General features: G+C 38.1%; 1 protein-coding gene across 1 annotated transcript; it reads right to left on the reverse strand.

Annotated features, from left to right (window-relative positions):
* Window positions 1–1,236: 1,236 nt before the first annotated feature.
* LOC149174896 (protein BUD31 homolog 1-like) lies at window positions 1,237–22,829 on the reverse strand. Its single transcript, XM_089419445.1, has 3 exons — window positions 22,379–22,829; window positions 1,967–2,154; window positions 1,237–1,626 (listed from the first exon to the last, which is right to left on the reverse strand). Exons 1-3 carry the CDS (start codon window positions 22,470–22,472, stop codon window positions 1,471–1,473), a joined length of 438 nt encoding a protein of 145 aa, XP_089275571.1. The 5' UTR covers window positions 22,473–22,829; the 3' UTR covers window positions 1,237–1,470.
* Between the last annotated feature and the right edge of the window lie 1,060 nt (window positions 22,830–23,889).

Consider the following 23,889-nt stretch of genomic DNA (forward strand, 5'->3'; position numbering starts at 1 on the left):
GGAAAAAGCATTCGCAGGTACCCCTCAGTTCTGAACATCGGTCCTCGAAAGGACTCTAATTATGTGTATGCATTGTGCGATACCTTTGGATTGTCATCTGTGTTTGCATAACCACGATGAGCCTTTTGATCTCTTTGTATCCCCTACATAATGGCTCGAGAAGACTCGGCAGAAAAACTAAACTCACAATTACACTGATCTCCATGACAAGTCCCATCACCCTCATTTAAATCATTCCTTCCAACGCTCAACATTGCTGGTATCTCCAACGTATTCACCACAAAGTCAATAAGCATCCTAGGTGATGATGCATTGACTATAGTATTGTGATAAGAACAATTTGAAAAGTCCCGAGAATATGGTCCAATGGTTAGGTGGAGAAGTCTTGTGGTCCAATCCCGGGCAGGACTATGTATGCTTGAGAGCTGTTCCAAGCATGATTTTTTCAATAGGAAAAAAAAAGACCATTTTGCAAGAGCCATTGCCGAATTATGCAGTCTCGATACATGATATACTGCCCTCCTTAGTTAGAAAAAGGTAATTCTGAACGAACTTAACTACGGATGGCAGAGACTGCAGAGTCTTAACAACATTGCCCATCCATTCCCAGAAGATCTTAGTGTGTTTTTCATTCTCCTCCACCCAATGCAATTTCCCTGTCTGCCTTAGCAACTTAGTCATGCTCCAAGCCAGTTCTGTCCTGGCGCTGAAGAACCTCATACCTCATACTTGTATCACGCCTGTCATCTTCATTCTTAATCCCTAGTTCAAGTTGCACCTCAATGAATTCATTAATTCTCAAAGATCAATACAATAGACTGTCTGGATATTTTTTGCACAGCCTCAGGATCAAAAGTTCCGTGGCCTATAACTCAATGACACAGATAAAGTATTAAGGATACTCCAGAGTGGAATTTAAGCTGAGGATGGTGATGAATTCAACCAAGAGAGTTGTTTAAGTTTCTAAGCATTCCCTTTACCAAGTGTCTCCCAAGGAGCTGTAGACTACGGAAGATGATTGACAGTGGATCATCAAAACCATGACAATGGTAGCTCACTAGCAGATTTGTGCTAGTTTTTTCACGGCAACTATGTTCCGTAGCTCCTGGAAGCCAGTATTACAGTCTAATAGAGGAAAACGAAAAGTATCATGCCATGCAAGACAAAAAGAAACGAATTGAACTTATTTTTGATACATTATTGCTGCAAAATGTTCAATTTCCCAGAAAAAAAAGCTAAGAAGAGAGCAATTTACACTCGTTTTTTGAAATAGTAAAATATAAGAACCGTGCAAATTCAAAAAAGAGTAAATTGGTTGTTGTGATCTATAATAGGCAAATTTGTGGACATGACTATGATTTGTGTAAAGCTCCAGGTTCCCCCTGGACTAAATTTACAGCTGTAAAATGTCACATTCTGTTTCACAATTATATGTCGTACCGAAGAACTATTCAAATTGTTATTATCCAATCAATCCCCGCTAGAACATCCTCTGCAACCACAATGGACACATTCGATGACCTTCTCCTCTCTTAGATGCTTGGGGACTCTGCAGACACAAGTAGTAGCAAAGTTGTGGTCGCGAGGTTGCATACATCGCAAACAACAAAGGCGCTCATAACCAGACTGCATGGAGCAAAACAACATGAGCAACACTAGTCAAATTCTCTCAATCGAAATAACGATGCATTGCCATACAAATTTTAATCTAGGAATTTACAAAAAAAAATTCATTATTTGCTTTCTAAAATATTATATTAAAAATAAACCAAGATCGATTCTAACCTTCTCCATTTGAATTGTAAATTTTTTAAACATCCACCCTAACAAATGCATAGCTAGAATGGATGGGAAGAGGATACAGTAAAGGTAAATAGTTATATAAGCAAAATTATGTCTCAAAGAGCTGTTGCCTCAGTTGCCTTGCATCATAGATATTTAAATGTTAGTGGGATCATCTACTGACCTTTCTCCATTTTGCAATTAGATTGCGATCTGCATAGCCTTGGTCTAGACAGAATTCATACAGCTCCTTGGATATTTCCTTGCGGCGGTAATACAAATCAAACACATATCGACTTTTTTGATGTGCGGCCCTAAAAATAGGCCAAAGGGTTTCACACTTCCTTTTGCCTTCATGAGTTTCTTGCTCCGCTGCGTGATAAAACCAAGGAAAATTTGTTTGAGAATAGATTCTCACTATAATTAACAGACAACAAATAGTTGAATTAAACTAGTGATCTCTTAGTTGACAAGCGTTATAACCTATCTCTATCACAATGCTTATTCCATCCAGTAGTGAAACTAAAACAAAATAAATGGTGAAGAAGCAATCATGAACATTGGTCCCCGGCAAAAAACAGCATTTATTAGTAAATTCAGTTACAGATGCTCGTATGGATACAGATTTGGATATGGATATATCAGTCTTTAAGAAAAATCCGGATATAATACCCCACTGGACACGGTATATATAAAAACTGTTTTGATAGCTTCCTTTTCTTTGCCATTTCAAGGATGGGTTCTCAAACATGTCTATTGCTGTGGATACGTGTGCCAGTTTGTTATGACACTAGTGAGGGTCGTTATGTGGTTAATATATAGATAATAGTGAGTCATCCCAGTAGTGGGCCAACATGGGCAATGAGTAAGAATATGTATATATGGAGGTCAACATAGTCATTATGGTGCAAATGTACTGGACAAAACCCCTATCTTGTATGGATTGTAACTTCAAAATTCCTGCACTTCTGCTACTGAATTTGGATTCCCCTAGCCAACTATATGCTCACGCAGTGCAAGGTGTTAATTGAGGGATCCCATGCATACCACCATTAGGATTATAACAAAGATATTCTGCTTGACTATTTAGTGTGGATCATCTAGTTCAATGGAATATTTCAGTGTTACACAGGAACGCGTTCCCCCACCTGGGAAACGCGTCCTCGTGTTTCCTTGCACTCCAGGGACGTGAGGACGTCTAGGGGACCTTCCCCCACATCCCCAAAAATGGAAACGCGAGGAAACTCGAAAAGGGGTTGGGGGGGGGGGGGGTGTGTTTCTTGAGTTTCCAAAAAAAATGAGGTCAAATCATTAAAAAAGAAGCTATGTTGCCAGGAAACCTGGGTTCGGGGACGGGTACTGTCATTTTTTGAAATAGGGTACGTGGGTTCGTCAGGTGTATAATATAATTTTTATATATAAAATATAAATATTATATTTTATGAATTATAATATATATGAATTTGTATATTTTTCAACTTTAAACAAGAAAACAAAATATTTATGATTCAAACTTTAAAGATTTAAACATGCACATCATTCAACATTCAACATTCATATTGAAATTTCAAAATTTCTAGTTTGATATTAAATGCAAATTGGAGTTTACATATTAATAAGAATCATGATATATGTCCATTGTCATACTACATAAGGCATCTCCAAACATGAACTGGGAAATTTTAAAATGCTAAAATAAAAATAGCTAATAGTGAACAATGGCTTCCTCAAGCCATGTCATCAGCGTCCATGTCATCAGCATCACTCAAATCTTCAATTAGCACGCTCTCCGGGTAGGAATCACTCTCATCTTGAGGCTCTTGTTCATCCATAGCAACTGGAGGTAGCTCAATAAGGCCATTTGGTTGTATTTCCTCGTCCACACACATAGCATCATCTGTGTATTGGTCCCATCTCTTGAAAGGACCCTCCTTGCACCCAGGGTCTTTTCAAGATATGAGACAAAGTGTGCTATGAATGTACACTAAGTTCTCTGCCTTCTTTGAGCCCAACCTATTTCTCTTTATTGAATGGATAAAGGCATAAGTACTCCAATTCCTCTCGCAAGATGAAGAACTAGCTACCTGGAATATTAGTGGAAGCCCATTAACTTAATTAAAAATTTAAAAATAAGAACTAAGAACCCGATTTTTGGGTTCCAAGTACCCATCATTGGGTTCTTCGTCCCTGTCAAGACATAAGAACCCAAAAAATTTTATTGGAGAACTTGATTCTTCATAGAAGAACCCAGTTCTTATGGGTTCTTCTCAGAAGCACCCGTACCCGAATCTGGTACTTGGGGATAAGAACCCGGGATGAGTTCGAGAACACCACCCGTGTGTTCACAAACCCATGCAACATAGAAAATAAGTCAAATCCCTAAAAAAAATTCTAAAATATTATAATATACTATGAATCGATGGGGGCGAAGGGTTTTTTTGGTTATTTCATATTTGAAGGGACCAACAACACAATGGGATGTTAATCCAGAGGATGATGCATAGGTAGATATGGAGGGACTTGATGAGACAGAAATGGGGTTGGTTGGTGTGCCACTTAGTATGTTTGAGAATGCAAGTGATTCTGATTTAGATGGTGACATGGTTGATCATGATTTATTCATGCAACAATTGGATGCAGAGACTAGCGGGGCATTACCTTGAGCAATTATGTTCATTTGTCATTTGATATGTTCTTATGTTATCTGTTTTTCTCTTTCGGACTTCGCTTGTAGACATTAGTTTGTTTCGAATCTTGATATATGATATATTAGAGTTGACTATATAAAAATTTGAATCTTGATGAATGAGACTTGACTTTTATTTCAATTCAATATTCACAGTTGGAACTTCAATATGGTTTAAACTTGTATTTTCATTGTACAATGTCACAGTTACATGTATGATTGTATCATGCTTTCCGTTTTAAATTTGTTTCAATGATATGATTCGTCGATTTATATAATAATAATGACAGTTAAATTATAAAATTTCAAAGATATATTTATAATTTTTTAGTACTTTACTATTTCTGTCGAGGTCCCTTGTGCTAAAGACCCCAACATCCCCCCACGTTTCCGAAAAATTGGTGGGGAGCTTTTGCATAGGTCGCTCCTGCGTTTCCCCGCTCCCTTGTCCCCACATCCCAAAAACTTGGTGGAACTATGGAATATTTTCATTCTCCAAAGGCTGCTCCTGACAAAAATCCAAGAGCTTCAAATTAGTTAAGTAGGTGTCAACTTGTTCATGTCAAAACCGACATACAATGTTGCATACAAAAGATTAGTGTGTTCTCTTCCGATCTCTAGGATTTGAGAAAAAAACCAAGCACCAAATGTCCAGGCCAGTCTAGGTCTTCTAGATTTTTTGGATCCATTTGGCTATTGTATCAACTGCAAACACCCATGAATCTGCAGATTAAAGCTAACCTTAGAAGATTCTCAATATGATCACATCACGCTATTACAGTTGTCAATATCTCATTTCTCAAGCATTTGGAGATAATTTCCAGCCGCCTTTTTCTTCCACATAGCTACCAAGCATTCAATTTGTGAAGTTGAGTGCTCACTGCTAATTTGTCAACAGATATTTTGCTCAGCAGATAATTTTCCTTCACAAATAGGATGCTATAACTATGTTTGTTGCAGGATTAAACAACTGAAACCCTGCTAAGAGCTGCTACCTGCAAACCATTGAAAAGTGAAAAATCCAAATGAAGCCTTAACACTGCTGCACCATCTAGCGCAAGTCTAAGTTTGCCGTCAGGTACAAGGGGACGACTGACTGTAATATCCATGGCTGGTTACAGTCGATACATACCTGTGGCACTGATCCTGGTATCACCTCCTTTGTTTACCCTCATTCCTTCAAGATCCAAACCCGACATTGCAGAAAAGGATTTTTCAGTTACTTTGCTCCAATATTGTCCAATAAATTCACTATCCTCGGCAATGGGAACTCATCTTAATTAATCGTCATTAGAGAGATGGATTAGTGTTATGTTGAATCTTTCCTTTATCATTTTTATGGAAGATTACCGATTCTACAAGCCTCCTTCCTTGGAATTTGCGCATATTAGTGATTTTTTTGGAATTGTTCTATCCCTAGTCAAAATTGAGGTTAAGGATAGCATTAAGAGGCCATAGCAAAACCTCTACCAATTGTAAGTCAAAAGTTCTAGTTTTTGCTCAATACTTTAAATAAAATACAGAAAATTTGTGATGACAAACTGATTGTGATCAACCAATTCTAAGTCTGAGATTCTATCCTTTTGCTCAACTTTCTTATATAACACACAAAATTTGGGATGACAACTAAGATTGTCGATAAAATAGGCGAAAAATCACGATTTTCGTGAAATTGGCGATTTTTTCTGCCTCCCGATTTTTCAGCAACAGAAAATGGCAATTTTTTCACTATTGGAAAAAACACGATTCTTTCAAAAAAACCGCGCCACAATATAAAAAATCATGGTGAGGGCACACCAGCAGGGTTTTAAAGAAAATTGTGTTTTTGTTGCCCATTTTGGTTTTTTTGCTATTGGAGAAGGAACGAGAAGAGCTTGTGGTAATCTTCAAGGAGAGATTGAGGGCCAAACAATCATTATCGTCAACAACAAAGATATTTTTGTGGATCAAAGGTTCAAGATCATTTGCCAAATCAGCCAGACAGACTTCTCATCTTCCATTTATAGGTATGTTCTTAAATACCCCCACATTAATGATTTTTTCCATAAATTTAGGCATATTCTTGCTTGCCTCTTTGCCTACCAATGGTTTCCTTCTTTTCTTGTCATTTGCTATGATTTTCATGCCCATGAAGCAATGTAAGGATTTTTTTTCCATAATTGGACAGCAAGATTGATACTAGTTTTTGTTGAAGAATGTAACTAAGTTCGGTCTTCATAATTGTACTCAAGTCATAATGAAATACATTTATCAAAAGAAAGAAAATGAATTTTTGTTATCAATAAAATTGACTTGTTAAGGCATGGGTTTCATGCTTGGGTCAATTGATATAGGTCAAGCCTCCATTGTAGGATTTTAGGATCTTTACTTAAGTCAAAGTCAAAATTATTTTGTCAAAAGACTCCTCCATCAAGTCACCTTGCCACGTCGGCCTCCAAACAAATCCTCCAGAAGTCGGCTTCACAAAATGATCAAGTCAACGTATTTCACAGTGGGAAACAACTATATATCGGTGTGTAAACTTCGCTAACATCAAGAGGTGGATATAAGGTTGGTGATTACAAAGGAAGATAATTCGGACAAGAGGACTATATGACTACAAGACGAGAGAACCGAAGTATGAAACTATTACTGGGCTATCATTACAGGACCGAAGACTAGGCTACCACCGCAAAACCGAGACATAACTTTGTTGCAGGACTGTGTTTGCTATCATTACAGGACCGAAGTTTACAGAAGGACTGTGTTATCAATGATCATATAAGTGCCACCACTACAAGACCGAAGCGTATTATGTCATGATATGAGTGCTACCACCACTAACCGAAACACATACCACTGTTGTGTAATCGAAGTTTGTTTGGGACTTTCACAGGACTGGAGTATGACTAGGATCTTGGGACTGAAGCATGAATAAGGCTACCTCAGATCGAAGTATGACTAGGATCTCACAAGACCGAAGCATGAAGAAAACTAACTCAAAATCAAAGCATGAACGAGCTATTACATAGGCTACTACAAGAACGAAGTAGGATTGGGCTACCACAGAACTGTAGTATGACGTGACAAGGTTGACTTGATGGATGGAAGTAGTCTTTGGTCTATGTTATGAGAGTCTTGGTCATCTCAGTTTTGTACTGAATCTACTAAAGGAAGAGTTTTTGACTAGATTTTCCCCTATATAAGGGTTTTGCCCTGGCAGTGTGCCTACATCTTGTCCCCTCCTTTGTTTATTAATTGGCATTAGTCTTCATGATAAGAACAAAATAAATTGAAAGAAGAAGATCTAATAATAAAACATCACAAGATAATGTCATACTAAGAGCAATCGATTAATTTACCACCCTAATGGATTTCTCAACATGGTTTCAAAGCTATGGTGAAAGAAGGTTGAAGATCACCTTGTTGGACAAAACCCCTATCTTGTATGGTTAATTAACCATGAATATTTTTCATGCAAATGTAATTAAGGAGCCCATGAAAAATCAAGTTATCTGAAGTAGAAAGCAAAGGCAGAAATCCGAATGAAAGAAATTGATCCTTGTAATCAAAAAGGGCAATCATCCTAGGAACATTTTGGACAGTATCCGATCCTGAAGTCTCCTCAAACAAAGGGTATTCAACGCTCTACGAACCAGCTCAAAGAAATCAAGTAAGTATTACCAATGTTCCTTATTTAACAAATGCATATGCAACAAGTCTAATGGACTATCAAATCAAAGGTATGTAAACACGAGGTACGTATATTTATTTTATTGAGCTTCTAGATTTTATATCTAATATTATAAAATCTTAGATGGTCCATATAATCCTTGCTTATAGTTAGTCTAGGGTAAAGACTATAATCCCTAGGTGACATACAAACTCTTGTCATATAAGAACCATAATCCTTATCTTCTAAGGTTTTCAAGTAAAATCCTAGTATTGTTTGGAAGAAAAGATAACTTGATTTTTGATATATATAAGGTTTATACTAGGATTCCATCCTCCATTGTTGCATAGAAAATCTAGATTGAAAATTAACATCATGTTCTTGGTATCACATATTTTGCTTGGAAGTATTTGTTACAGGTATAAAAGATCATGGCTTAATTCAAAGAAAGCACTTCAAGGAATCCCTACAAGGTTTGTTAAGGAACATCTCCAGGTACGTCTTAGACTATACACTTTATAAAACTCTTTTAAAAGGTACGTTCATTATCTTTTGAAATTTGTGTTACATTACTAACATCATTATGTCTAGGACCTCTGAATCATAGAGACTCTTGCTTGGGTAATTAATCATTACATCAAATCTACCCTCATTACAATCATTATGTTTGTGGAACCCTAAAAGGTTCTTTGTAAAACCCTAACCTAAGGGTATGTCAATGCCAATGTGAAAAAGCCTAGTCTACTTAGGGTTACTAATGAAATCTAGAAAATACTATTCTTTTGATGTTTGGGGTTTTGATGGTATTGTAATGAATGGAGTTTTATTACTATTATGGAAACCCTAGTCCTTTAGGGTTGGATGGTGATTTATTCCTAGACCTTGAGGTTTTGATAAATTAGGGTTTATAAGTAAAACCCTTATGTATCGAAAGTAAGCTCCTAGGAAGGAAACGCCAGGTGTATGTTTGTCTGTCTGATCAAAACCCTAGCCTAATCAAGATCATTATATGTATGACTTTAAATGTATTGATATTTGTGTCTTGGGCTTACCTAATGGATATTGATATAACTGTGCATGATTATGAAATCCTAGATATATGTGCTAACCAAATTGTTGATGTTTATAGTGTGCAAAGTTCTAAGGTTTGTAACTAAGCCCTAGTTGAAGGTTGACATTCTAGGATATGATGTGATGATATTGTTTAGCCTTAATGATGAATCTAGGGTTTACAACACACCCTAGTAGAAGTTGGTCATATCGTCGAAACCTTAGATTATGTTGTGCTTGATTTTATTTGTTGACATCTAAGGCTTAGTATCTCAAAGATGAAATCTAGGGTTTGCATTAAATCCTAGTAGAAGTCTAACATATGAATTCTAAACTTGTTAGATGTATTGTTGTTTGAATTGCTTCTAGAGTTTGCAATATATTATAGTAGAGTATGTCATATCTCTGGAAGAAATATTGAGACCCTAGATATAATGAAGATTGTTATCCTAATTAAGTTGCTCAAAAGTCTTGATGATGAAGTCTAGGGTTTATGACAAAACCGTAGCAAGAAGTTGAAATATAACAGTATGTGTCCCTTGTTGATTATGAACCTAACTAAGTTTAGGTATTTGATGTCTAAAGTCTAATGCTTCCATTATTTTGATATAGTTAAGTTCATGCTTCTATATATGTATTTTTTTGTACTTGTTGTCTGAGTTGTGCAGGTACATAATCTTCAAGATGATGAAGATGTTCGTAAGTAAATTTGATTTGATTGATAAGCATGATGAAGAAAGTTATATGAAGAAGGATAGAAGCCATGAAAGATTCTCCAATGTCAAAGAAAGAAGTTGATCTCCCCAAGTTAATAGGGAGCGTGGATAAAAGAAAGGGTATATCTCCCAAGTTGAGAGGGAGGGCACATTATAGTCATGTTGGATATGTTGAAGAAGAAATTGGAGAATATTAAGGTGTTGTTGAAAGAAGGAAAGCAAGATCCAATTGTAGAATATGTTGTTGCATGTGAAGTAGGAATGGAAGTTATATCATTAAGGAAACTTCTGTCGGATTTGTTTGAAAAACCTCTAAGTCCTACTGTGATAAATTGTGAAAATCAAAGCAGCATTAAGATCTCTGAAGATCCCATGTTTCATGCAAGGACAAAGCATATCAACAATAAGTACCACTATATTAGAAGTTTGATGGGATAGTGAAGCTACAATATGTTCCAACAGACGAACAAGTAGTTGATGTGTTAACAAAGTCTCTTCCTAATAAGAAGTTTGAATATTTGAGAAGCATATTTGGTTTGGTTGATAACACTGATTTCGTTGACGAAAAGTGTTTCGAAGAGACTTGAGGAGGCATCTTGTGTGATACAAAATGCCTGGGAGGACATCTGGCCGGCATATGTGTTGATGTGTAGTTCTCGAAGTAGGAAAGGTGGCGTTGGTCATAGAGATCTGACCTTGCATTATGCACCTAGTTCCCTGGGTTGATGGTTAGCAAGTAAGCCTAATGGTACCTAGGGAGATTGAAAGCTTTAGTCCATCTTAGTCCCACCCGGATAGATTGCCCTAGTCAGGAATCTAGTTTGTGGTACTGTAAGTGCCTAAACTCTTCGTAGATCATGTGATCTGAGATCTTCCATGTACCTTTATAGATATATGTAAGTATGAATACCTCCCTAGTTAAGGAGTGTTGAAGAATGTAACTAGGTTCGGTCTTCATAATTGTACTTAAGTCATAATGAAATACATTTATCAAAAGAAAGAAAAAGGTTTTTTTATCAATAAAATTGACTTGTTAGGACATCTGGCCAGCATATTTGTTGATGTCTAGTTCCCGAAGTAGGGAAGGTGGCCTTGGTCGTAGAGCTCTGACCTTGCATTACACACCTAGTTCCCTAGGTTGATGGTTAGAAAGTAAGCCTAATGGTACCTAGGGAGGTTGAAAGCTTTAGTCCATCTTAATCCCACCCGGATAGATTTCCCTAGTCAGGAATCTAGTCCGTGGCACTGTAAGTGCCTAAACTCTTTGTAGATCATGTGATTTGAGATCTTCCATGTACCTTTACAGATATATGTAAATATCAATACCTCCCTAGTTAAGGAGTGTTGAAGAATGTAACTAGGTTCAGTCTTCATAATTGTACTTAATTCATAACGAAATACATTTATCCAAAGAAAGAAAAAGATTTTTTATTATCAATAAAATTGACTTGTTAAAGCATGGGTTTCATGACATGTTCCTGTGCTCTGCGCATGAGGAGCCACAAACAGCGGGAGACTGGTGCATCCGAGGACGGTAGGAGCGATCGGGAGCCCTGGGCGCGCGTGATGAGCCATAGCCACACCGTGAGACTGCGCGCAGCTCCGGCGGCATGGCCCCAGGAGGGAGCCGCGAATTGGATCCATCCCTTCCACTTGAGCTAGCTGCGTTCCAGGATCTGGTTGCAGCATGTAATAAACTGCCAGCAACCGAAAACCAACAAAAGTTTGTCAAAAGAATGGATTCCATCCCCACAGTTGCTCTGCCGACTGAAGAACCCTGCAAAGCGACATTGAACCTAGCAGAAAGAGGGCTTATTGGATAGTTCACTGGGCTATGGCCCTCGCCTAAAGCTGTGGATGCCTGGGTGCAAAGGAATTGGCGATCTCTGGTCAAGGAAGGTATCAAAAGTCACTTCGTCGGCAAAGGCTTCTTTGTATTCGTATTTGAAGCAACAGAAGATAGGAACCTCATATTCAGAAACGACCCGTATTTCATGGGGCCTCAAGGTTTGTATCTAAATCAATGGACTCCAGACTTCGATCCGACACAGGATGTGCCCTCGGCTGTCCCTGTCTGGGTGCGCTTGCCCCATTTACCTCTGCATTGTTGGAACCCCAAATCCTTAGAAACCATAGGCAATAAACTTGGCAAATACATCGATCGAGCAGAAGAAGGGACCAGTACTCCTGTGCGAGAATTTGTGTATTAGTAAACCTGGAGGAAGGTCTCCCTGAAGCTATTAAACTCATGGACAAATAACAGAGCAGGGGTGGAGCATATCTCAGCCCGGTTGGACAGATTCCTACTTCAGAGCACCTTCCTCTCCAAGAAGAAGATCATTTCCACAAAAATTCTGCCAAAGTGGACTTCAGATCATAAACCCATCCTCCTTCTGCTAGAAGAAGAAGAAAATTTGGGGACAATCCCCTTCCGGATCAGCCCTCTCTCTGCAAACAAAGAAGGGTTTATGGACACAGTCAAGAAGAACTGGTCCATCCATGCTCACGGATTGCCCAGCTATGTCTGGGAGCAAAAGATAAAGGCCACCAAAGCAACCTTGAAACATTGGATAAAAAAGCCCATTGATTCCCCCACTAGTCATAGAAAGCAGAACACAAAGCAGCTGCTGGATCTGCAAATGGGCCTGTAGATGCAAGACATTACTTGCTCAGAAATACAGAGCGAGCAAGAATTCCAAATCAGCACCCTTCGGTCATTCAGAGAGGAGGAAGAATCCTTGAGGCTCAAATCACGCAATCTCTAGCTTGCGTCTGGAGACAAAAATTCAGCCTTCTTCCACAAGCAAATTCGAACCCATCTTTCTAGAAATCACATTGCTGAAATCACCTCGCCGGATGGGGTTGTTCTCAAAGGCACAACTCTGATAAAAGAGGCTACAACCTCTCATTTTCAATAGTTGTACAAAGAAGAAGGTGCGGAGGATGACGAGGAAGCTCAAGACTTCCTCAAGGACGTTCCAAGGCTGGTTAACGAGGAGGATAACTCAACACTCCTGATTTTTACCAATTTTTTCCTGATTTTTATTTTTTCCGATTTTTTCCCCGTGCCGATTTAATCCCAATAACGATTAATGCAACATTGAAATGAACAAACACAAGCATATGCAGCAATGGCAAGGAGGAAAGGAAAATTTGGAAAGTTTGAGCCTCAAAAGAAGTTTCAAAAAAAAATTAACATGTCTAAGATCCAATGCTATGAATGTAATGAATATGGGCATTTCAAAAGGAATTGTCCTAAACTTAAGAAGGACAAGAAAAAGAGAAAGGAAAGAAATGAAGCCCATGTCACCAAAGAAGTTGAAGAACCTGAAAAGCAGAAATCAAAGAAGGGGGAAGTGATAGACCTCCATTATTAGAAGGTCTCTCACACACTTAATCTACTTTCAAGCATATAGAAGTTCGTAGTCATGATGGAAAGCATCACAAGTATGATAGGATGCATTATAGCAGAGATAGAGATGACATCATTGATCATCATAGAAGCATGGAAAGATAGTTGAAGTAGAGTTTATATGGTTGAAGCAGTCATAGTACATGAAATAAAGAATGTAGCTCATGGCATCTTCATTGAAAGCATACAAGGATAATCAAAGTCGCAATTTATATAATTGAAGTCATCTAGTAAAGACAAAAGATAGATCATCATAAATCATCATCATTCGGAAGAAGCATTTGCAGAATAAGGATCATCAAGATTCTCCATTGGAATCTTTGTTAGAAGATTCACCTCTACTTATAAGAAGCAAGTGTCTCGATGATAATCTACATTCCACCTTGTATGGGTTCTACTGGTTAGAAGGATGAAGGTATGTTGACAGAAGAGTGCAACATGTCAAGTTGATTGAAGCATCTTTCGTCTTCAAGCAAGGAAAGGAAGTTATCGAAGGAAGTCTAAATGACCAAAAGAAGGAATAGGTATGTATATATTTGATAGATAAATTTGTGTCATCATATGGTTCCAAATAGAATGGTTAAAATGCTTTATCTCATGAGCATGACGAAAGAAGAAGAAACTCTTCCATAAGAATGATATATGAAGGCATGCAAACAATGTGCCTTGAACTCTTCTACATATCGACAAGATGAAATCAACATAATATGACCTCAGAAGAATATGAGGTGGTTGACAATCATGGTTCCTATGATGAAAGAACCATGTATAGAAGATCCTGAGAAAGCAATATGTGAAGAAAGGTGAAAGAAGAGTTCATGAGAAGATGCATCTATTATCACATAAGATAAGATAAGTGATCAACATCTACTATCAAGAAGGATTAGCTATGGCATCTCCATGAAGAAGGTATGAAGACCTTGATATGTATGTTGGAAAAGAAGAACCATGGTAATGAATGTCTTGGATATGGATTCATACGATATGCAAAAGGATGTCGATGTTGCTAGAAGTTGATGTCATGACGAAAGGTCATCATAAAGAGGTAACTTTGATTTAGTGTTTACTTTTGATTTTTGAGAAAACATCTTATTGGGTTGAAACAGGGCTACCGAAAGAGAGTTGTAAGATGTCACCTACAACTAGTACTCATGAGATTGAATGGAAGATCCTGAAAGAAACATGATTTGTAAGAGGTAGTTGTATGAAAAATAGCCATGTGTGGACTAGAAGGTCACTTCCCAATAAAGAGAAGGATGACATGACTATTGGTTCAACATGATGTTTCGTTGAAGGGAAGTGATGGAGAAGATGGTCGATGCCCTACAAAGAAGAAGGCTCCATGATGAAGTTGAAGGTCATGACATGAGGAGGACCGCTACAAGCAACTAATAGTACTATGATCTCCACCGAAGAGCAGATAGTTGTTGTTGGAAACAAGTCCCTAGTTAAGAGGGAGCTTGGGTATATTCCTTTTATAGGAATGTGTGAATCCTCCCTTGTTGAGAGGGAGAGATAGACACATCATTCTTGTCTTCATGTTATGAAGAAAGAATGGAGGATTGGGTAAGCATCTAAGATTTATTTTGATACTCTTTGAGGATGAGGTATGGCATCCAATAGGCAAGAGTAGTCGAAGAGGAAATTCCATGAGGATGTATAAATCCAAGATGGGAATGATCCTAAAAGGACATAACTTGTGAACATCCGGATGGGGTATGTGCCTTGAAAGACAATGATGAAGGTGTATATTAGTCATTGTCTCCCCATCATTGTGCTCTATTCTTATAGAGAGAGAGTTGTTAGTCAAGGCCTTGCTATGTGACAATGTTGGTTGATATGATGAGATGCACTGATTTAAGCTGAATAAATAGCTTATAAGATGGCTTACCAATCTGGCTCTTCTTATGAGAATTCTTTAGCATGAGAATGTCCAAGTACCTTTTATGTATTATGAATACTTCCCTAGTTAAGAGGGAGTGTTGGAAAATTTAACTAGGTTCGGTATTCATAATGTCTAATATAATCATGATTTTATGTATTTGATGTAAAGAGAAAGAAAATTTATTAATATTATTTTGAAGCATGGGTTTCATGCTCAAGGTCATCTTATTTGTAGGTCAAGCACCCATTGAGTGTTTTTAGGGCTTTGTCATAAAGTCTAGGAGTCAAAAAAGTCATTGACATATGTGAAAACCAGTGTTGCAGGAAACACCCCCCCCCAGATCAAAAGCCTGAGTGGTTCGTACGGATCCGTGGGTGATCTGTTGTACGAAACGTGTTTCGGAATTTCCGAAACGCAGATCAAGCAAAAAAAACAGTTCTTGCCCTATCGGAACTGTACGGCCCAATCCGCATTTCGGAAATTTCGAAACGTGTTTCGTACAGCAGATTGGTTGTATGATCCGCGGCAGTTCTAGGTCGGATCCGTACAGATCGTGACAGCTTCGTCGGGCAATCGGCTGTTTCTGACACGCGGACCACATTTTGGCTTTTTTTTCACTTTTATTTGTTAGGGGTGGGTCCAACTTGGGTTAGGGCAAGGAGTGAAGGGATTAAAAGACCCCTTCATCTCTCATTTGCTCACTTCTATTTTATGAGAGCTTGGAGAAGAGAGGAGAAAGAGAGGAGACACTTGAGGAGAGCTTGGAGGAGTGAAGAAGGAGGAGCTACAAGGAGGAGGAGGAGGAGGAGCTTGGAGGAGTAAAGAAGGGCTTCCATCTACAAGAGCTAAAGAGGTAATTGCAAACCCAAACTCCCTCATTTTTTTGTCATTGTTTTTGTATTTTTCTCCTCTCTCTCCTACTCTTTCCCATTCTTTCTACTTGCTCATTTAATTGCAGGTTGTCCATCACCTATATCCATATTCCAAGATGGTGTTCTTTTGGCTTCTATGTATCATTCCACTTTTGGTTGTCATGGAGGAAAAAGAACAAGAGGATAGTGGTCCCCATATGAGTGACCCAATGTATGATGAGGAGGAAGGGGTTGAAGAGAAAGGGGATGAACCTTAAGGGAACACTGAAACACTAGAGGGGAAAGTTACATTGACACCCTTGTGGAACTATGTGACCAAACTTGAAGGGGGAAAGGGTGGTGGAAGCCACAAATTTTTGTGCCCTCATGGTTGTCATAAGGGAAAAAGAACAAGAGGATAGTGGTCCCCATATGAGTGACCCAATGTATGATGAGGAGGAAGGGGTTGAAGAGAAAGGGGATGAACCTTAAGGGAACACTGAAACACTAGAGGGGAAAGTTACATTGACACCCTTGTGGAACTATGTGACCAAACTTGAAGGGGGAAAGGGTGGTGGAAGCCACAAATTTTTGTGCCCTCATGGTTGTCATGGAGGAAAACCATTTAGTGGTTCATATACCCATGTGAGAAGGCAGCTTTGTGGGGTGATGGACAGTGATGATAAAAAGGGTGTTGTGGGAATACAAATTTGCCCAAACATTTCCGTTGAACAAAGAAGAAAATACATCCAATAAAGGTGGTTGCACAACAAAAAAGCAAGAAACAAAAAATTCAGTTTGAATCAAGTGCAACCTCTAGATTTGGTAGCTCATCTCCTCATGGTACTTCTGCAAGCTCTAGAGGTAAAAGAACAATAGGGGATTTCCTTAATGTTGTTGGGAGGGATGATGTGGATGGAAAGATAGTCTGATTTCTTTGTGCTTGCGGTGTACCATTCAATGTGCTTCGCTCTCCCTATTGGCATGAAATGGTAAAGGCCATCAATGAAGCCCCAAAAGGATACAAGTCCCCCAACTATGAGAAAGCTAGAACAATGTTATTAGAAAGAGAAAAAGTAAAGGTTCAAATAGCTTTGACACGTTTTACAAATGAGTGGGTGGATTGTGGGGTATCCATTGTATCAGATGGTTGGACAAAAATTAGAAACCAACATTTGATGAACGTTCGTGGTGTTTCTGCTAGTGATGCAGTATTTATTACATGTCATGACTCCTCCATCAGTGCATCTTCCCAAAACAATGCAGATTTCCTATTGCAATCAATCAGAGATGTTGGTCCGAATAATGTGGTTCAAGTGATCACAGATAATGCAGCAAATTGTAAGGCAGCAGGAAAAGTTATTGAGCGTACTCATCCACACATCTTTTGGTTTGGTTGCCTAAAGCACACGTTGAACCTTTTGATGCATGATATTGTGAAGCATAAAGAACATGTGTGGATTAATGAGCTTTACAGGAGAGAGAAGCAACTCATTAAATTTATCACAGGGCATACAAGGGTAAACTACTTCTATGGCACTTACTCCGAGTTGCATTTGCTTAAACTTGCAAAAATAAGATTTGCAAGTTATTACGTCACCTTTAGGCGGCTAGTGAAGGTGAGACAAGCTTTAACTAATATGGTGATCGTTGAATCATGGGAGGAAATTAACACTAATGGAGATGGTGCTAATATAGCCAAGGACACTATTCTTGACATGTACTTTTGGTCACACGTTAAATATGTTTTGCAAATCACCAAACCAATTTATTACATGATCAAGTTTGCATATTCAGATCGACCAATAATTGGGGAGGTGTATGAGCAAATGGATAGCATGTTAGGGCAAATTAAAGACATTGTTGAGCCTAGAGATATCACCTTGTACAATTATATTCGTGCAGAGGTGGAAAACCGATGGGAAATGCTAAATGTTCCATTGCATACATTAGCCTATATTTTGACACCTAAATACTATCATCCATCATGGCTTTCAACACCAGAGCATGGGGGGGAAGCAAGAGAAAACCACACCCAGATCCAGAGGTTCATGAAAAATATATGATTGCGTTGAGTAAATTAGTCCCTAATGAGAAGGAGGCTGCCATGGTATGGAGACAGTTGAACAACTATACGATTAGCACTGGTCCATTTAGGAGCATGCATGCAATTAGAGATCGATAGGCTTTTTCTTATCTTGAGTGGTGGAACATGCATTGAGGTGCTACTCCACTTCTACAAACTTTGGCATTGTATGTGCTATCATAGATGGTAAACACTTCTGCAAAGAGGTGTTGGAGCTCTTATTCGTTCATCCACAATGTTAAAAGGAACGGATCGAGTTTAGACCGGGCAGAGAGCTTGGTTTATGTCCATTACAACTTGCGATGGTTGTCCCATTACTATGATGATCCAAAGCAAAATTAAGACCTTAAGGTTTGGGACGGGAATCCAGAGGAGCCCGATTTGGAGGATGGAGTGTTGCGATTAGAGCAATTAGAGGATGCTCTTTTACAGGTATGTCCATTGTGGTATGAATTTCAAAATTCAGTCAATAAGTGTTATGTCCATTGAATTCAAATGTGTTAATTTTGCTTATAAAGCCTTTCTCTAATTCCTGTTTTTAATTTTTTTTGTTACCTAGTGGTTTTTTTTGTACGAATTTTTTGAGCGATTCCAGGATGATGATGATGATCGAGTTGAGATGCCACCCCCATCTGGTCACTTGGTTTCCAGGTTCCATGGTTCAACACCAACAACAGGGAGTTCGTCTTCATCAGTTTCAATGCCACAACTTCCACATGCACCATCTTCTTCATTGCCACCACGTGGAGGCCCACCGCCACGTTCTTTTCGTGGTGGAAGGAGAAGAGATTAGTAGCTATATTCACAATTTACTACTTTTGTCATAGATTAATCATTAGACTTGTAGGCTTGTAGTGAAATTGAACCTTTTTGTCTTGGTGGTGGCCAAGTCGTCTATTTTGTAAACATTATTATTTGAATTTTGTACATGACTAATGTTGACAGTTGTTCACTTGCTAGATAATATGCTTTATGTTTTATGTTTTATAATATGCTTAAAAATTTGATGTATATTTGTAATTGCTAGAATATAGATGGTTGATGCTCGAATAATAAATCATTGACTAAGTCACATGACACAAGGACACGAGACACGGAAGACATGTAAACACGAGTATTAAATACGAAACGCAGTGACCTGGAAATAGGACACGGGGGACACATTTTATATATATTTAATATATATATATATACCGAAATATAGTTTTTTATCCATATTAAATTGCAGGTTGTAGCTTATCTAATCAAATTAAAATATAATTACTTCTCAAAGTTCATAGTTCACTTTAAAAAAATAAATAAAAACAAATTTACTATTTAGAAATTAGAATGTGATATGCTTGGTCTTGATTCTTGAATATTCAATGTTCATTGTTCATGTACAACTTACAAGCACATAAGAAGCTCTTGCGAGAAAATGCCACAACTTTCCCTTTCCCTCTAGATGTAGATGCTGGTGCTGGTGGAGTTGGCAGTGGAGTTTGCTATGCTCTAGAAGCTGAAGAACTAGAAGTAGGAGCTATAGGAGGTAGACCATGTTCTCTTCTGGTGGCAGGGGTAGCCCGGGCAGGTGGTGTCACCTGGAAACATTACAATCTCCCAATCCTGAAATCCTGAAAACTGATAAGTCTGTTGCATTTTGAATGAAATCTAAAATTCTACTTTCTCCATATGAAATTGAATGAGGCCGGAACCACTCTCAAACATCCTGATGCAGGACACGACAAAAACCGGCGAATACGTTTTACATTTTACACGACACAATGAAAAACGTTTTCGACACATTTTAGGGCCATTTTCGTGTCCGACACGTAAAATACGGGACACGGGACCTTGGAGGACGTGTCCTATGACTTAGATCATTGATGTACAATGGATTTATGGATGCCATATCTATCTTGATTTATGTAAAAATAAGCATGTTTTCATGTCTTCTACAACTAATTTGGTATTTGGGATGTTTGTTTTGAATATAAATGCAAAATATATATATATATATAGTAGATGCTTCGCTTCCTAGATTTTTAGAAAATGACGCTTCCGCTTCCCCACTTCCAAAAAAACGTCCCCATTTCGTCCCCGCTTCGTGCAATGTTGGTGAAGACCCTATTGGGCATATTGTATCATGTCAAAATAAGTTTCGTAAGTCAAAAAGGGTCAAAAGATTCCCTCCAAGAACAAGTCGACTTACAAGAAACAAGTCAACCTTCAAGCAGTGAAGTCAGCCTCATTAGGGCTATTCGACCACCATGAGAAGCCTACATATAAGGGAAAACTCAACCTCATCTAGAGAGAATCCAACGAGTTCGTTGGAGCAAGAAACTAGTTCGATCACAAGGGAAAAAGGAGCTTTATAGCCAGCGAAGAAGAGGACAACACAAAAAGGAGAAAAAGCAAAATTTCAAGGATTGTTTTAGGGCTGAATCTCTCACACGTGCAAAAAGACTAGGGCATCACTTGTTGCAGAAAATTACAGTCACTAAAGGAGCCGAAATAAAGTGTCAAAGAAGATCAGATTGCAAGCCGAGTTGCCAAGGGAAGAGAATCAAGCCAAGCGAAGGAAAGAGGATTACAATTCTGTCCTGAACCACTCACACATGTGATACTGCAGAAGTTGCAGGCAGGCCGAAAATTGTAGACCTGAAGCAGTGACCAAATTTCTGAATTGAAGCCAAAATCTGAAGTATTGGAGCAAGTTTCACTGGCTTTGACTTTGTGAGAAGCAAGTTCATCAAGAAGAGGTTTGAATTGGTCTTGGAGGAGTCTTGGTCTTATGTCTTAGGTCTTGAAATTTGTCATATGAAGATTCTATAAGAAGTGAAGAATTCTTGTGGGTTTTCCTCTCAAGAGGAGAGGTTTTGGCTCTGGCTTGCAGCCTACATTTTATGTCCTTTTGTCTCATTGATCTTCATTGTTTGGTAGCTATTTGATGATAAAAAAACACAATAATAATTGAGATAAAGGAGAAGTTAATTACAAGGACATCAAGTTAAGTAAAAGAACATCACAAGCAGTTATGAAAATAAAAGAAATCACCCTAATCTAAGTGCGCTAGATTTCTCAACAAGGCATATGCTTCAGCTGACTGAGACTCCATGGAAAACTGTGCTACATGATTCCTTCAGACAGGAAATAAGAACCCCACCCATGTTGCCCATGATTTCATGTTTTTTAAAGTGTCGGTTTAATGGCTTTTTGATAGTATAGATGTTAGGACACTGGCACGGGATTAAAAGGTTCGCAAATATATGTCTCAATTTTGTAGATTTCTTAATCCTAAAGAAGGTCGTGGGACTTTGTTTAAAGGTTTTCAAGAATAAAGGAATTTGACTGCAGAGATTATTCTTTATCGCTTCAGTTGCCAACTATACCCTTAGTCACCAGATACGCCGAATTTGAAGCATTAAATTCGAAATTCGGCGTTTTTCAAGGGAAAACGAACATATTCGGCGTTTTTCAAGGGAAATTCGGCGTTTTTCAGACCTTGCAAGGGTTGGTCACCAAGTATCAAGCATTAAACATCACTTTTTTGTGGTCAAATCTCCAAATTTTCATTCCCTAGCTCTGCTAGTTATTTCTCTATAAGGCTGATCTGTTATTGGCATGTGTATGTGGGCTAACAAACTGTGGTTGCAGCAGTCATAAAGGTCTGATATTTGGTTTTGAGCTAACAATTGGTGAGTGCAGCTATTGAAAAATTGATCTATTCTGATATAAAATTTGATATTAAGCATTTAATAGTCTGATTATAAGGATAATCATGATAAAATTCACTCCATACCATTTCTCATATGCATATGATATATCTATCTTTAATATACATTTTTTTTTTCGAATTTCTATATGTCGAATTTTATCGACAAAATTTGAGTTGCCGAACTTTATTCGAATTTCATGGTCCTCGAACTCGAACTCGAACTAGAACCTGGTGACTAAGACTATACCCGTTGGCCCCTTATTTATCTAGCTAAGCCTTAGATTGCCTTCGGGAAGCCGCTAGAACTTATGGTCAAATTCAATTGATCTCCGGAAAGGAATTTGTCAATATGCACTTTGCTAATGATTATCCTCGCACACAAGAACTATATCTTTGAATCCATTTCTAGGGATTGCAAGAATGACAAATCTTCCATAGGCATTGAGACGTCCAAAACAGTAAATTTCATAAAGGGTTTAAAAACAGAAACTCTCCGTTGAGAACCCTAATCTTATAAAAAAAATCAGAGAAGATACAAATTCGTAGTGGGTTCGTCCATACCTTCGCGCATCTTAGTCTCCAAATCCCTGAGAGTGGGCTCGATCAGTTCCCATCCGTTCGGATACTTAATGCGATTAGTTCGAACCTTCGGCATCGCAAATATCAATACAAATACAAATTTTACCCGAGAAAAACTCGAAAGAACTTGCAGCTAATATCCAACTCCAAGAACTTGTATTTCCTCAAGGCTGAGAGGGAGCAAGGGCAAGAAAGGTAGAGAGTACGTCCCGAAAGAAAGATTCTCATGCTCTATTATCGAACTGAAGGGTCGAGGGACTCACACGACTCCGCTCACGCCGATTTTCATGTTCTGTTACCGAAGCAAAGGGTCGAGAGACCCACATAGCTCAGCTCACGCAGATTTTCCTTCTGTATGAGTGAATCGAACTGTCAGGGGACGCATTGAACTCAGCTCACACCGCCTTGATAAATAACATATATAATAGCGAAGGGTCAGCGAAAAGCGTCAATGGCAGGTCGGTAAAAATAACATTGTATTTTTAAGTGTGATTTAAAAAAAAAAATAGTTTATTTTTTGATTTAATTTGTCTTTCATTAAAAAAAACAAATGGTTTAGTAAATTGGGTATTTGTTTGAACACTTATTTTAGCAGTTGTCTATAATGCGACTTTTTGGAAGCTTTTCAGGTGGGCTTTTCCGGTCAAAATCCGGCAGCAATTTATTGGAATCACAAGTTTGATAGCTAGTTTCTGTACAATCAAAGCGTCCCAGGGGTTTTCCAGGTGTTGAATCCAAATATGTAGTTAAAAAACCATTTTAACTGCAACAAATCAAGATTTAACCTCAATTTCTTCCGCCGGATTCTGTCACCGGAATCTCCAAAAAGTCCCATTATAGACAACTCCCTTATTTTATATAGTAGTTTAACTAGTCGGAGCAATTGCCCATAAAGTTATGGAAATTCTAGTCATATTTAGAGAAATTCTAGCAAGGATTTTTGTAAACCCAAGTTATAGTTGTTAAACTTCAAAATTTTAGGTGTCATAGACATTTTTTATGGTGTTGAATCAATTTTCACTATCAAAAACATGATTCAAACACTGCCTTTACAAGATGTTTTGAATTTTTTACTTTTGGCCATCCGGGCAATTCCTCCGCCTCGGTAGACAACTCCATTTATAAATAGTAAAGATAAAAGTTTTTGTTATGGATAAGTTCCACAAAAGTACATGGGATAAGGAGCTAGGGAGAAAAAAGAAGTATTATATTGAAGTGTTTAATCTCATTCATAATCATCAACAAAAAATGTACATTGGAGAGCCAAAATTTTTATTGCTCAGTTCAGACTAATTCTTATCAACTCCATTATGAAATAGGTACTCCATTATGAAATAGGGCGCTCGAAAAGGTCAAAAGAAGTGTGGAGGAAAGAGTATGTATTTTTTGTTTTTCTAGAAAAGTGGAAACAGAAAAGCATTTCATTTTAGAATGCAAGACCTTCAAAGACAACACGGAAAGTTATGCAGATATTTTGACAACTAGCTCTTGGG

Source organism: Pinus tabuliformis, chromosome 4_1, assembly GCF_031772625.1.
Source record: "Pinus tabuliformis cultivar Carrire ecotype Pingquan chromosome 4_1, CPIR1, whole genome shotgun sequence".
NCBI classification, from domain to species: domain Eukaryota; kingdom Viridiplantae; phylum Streptophyta; class Pinopsida; order Pinales; family Pinaceae; genus Pinus; species Pinus tabuliformis.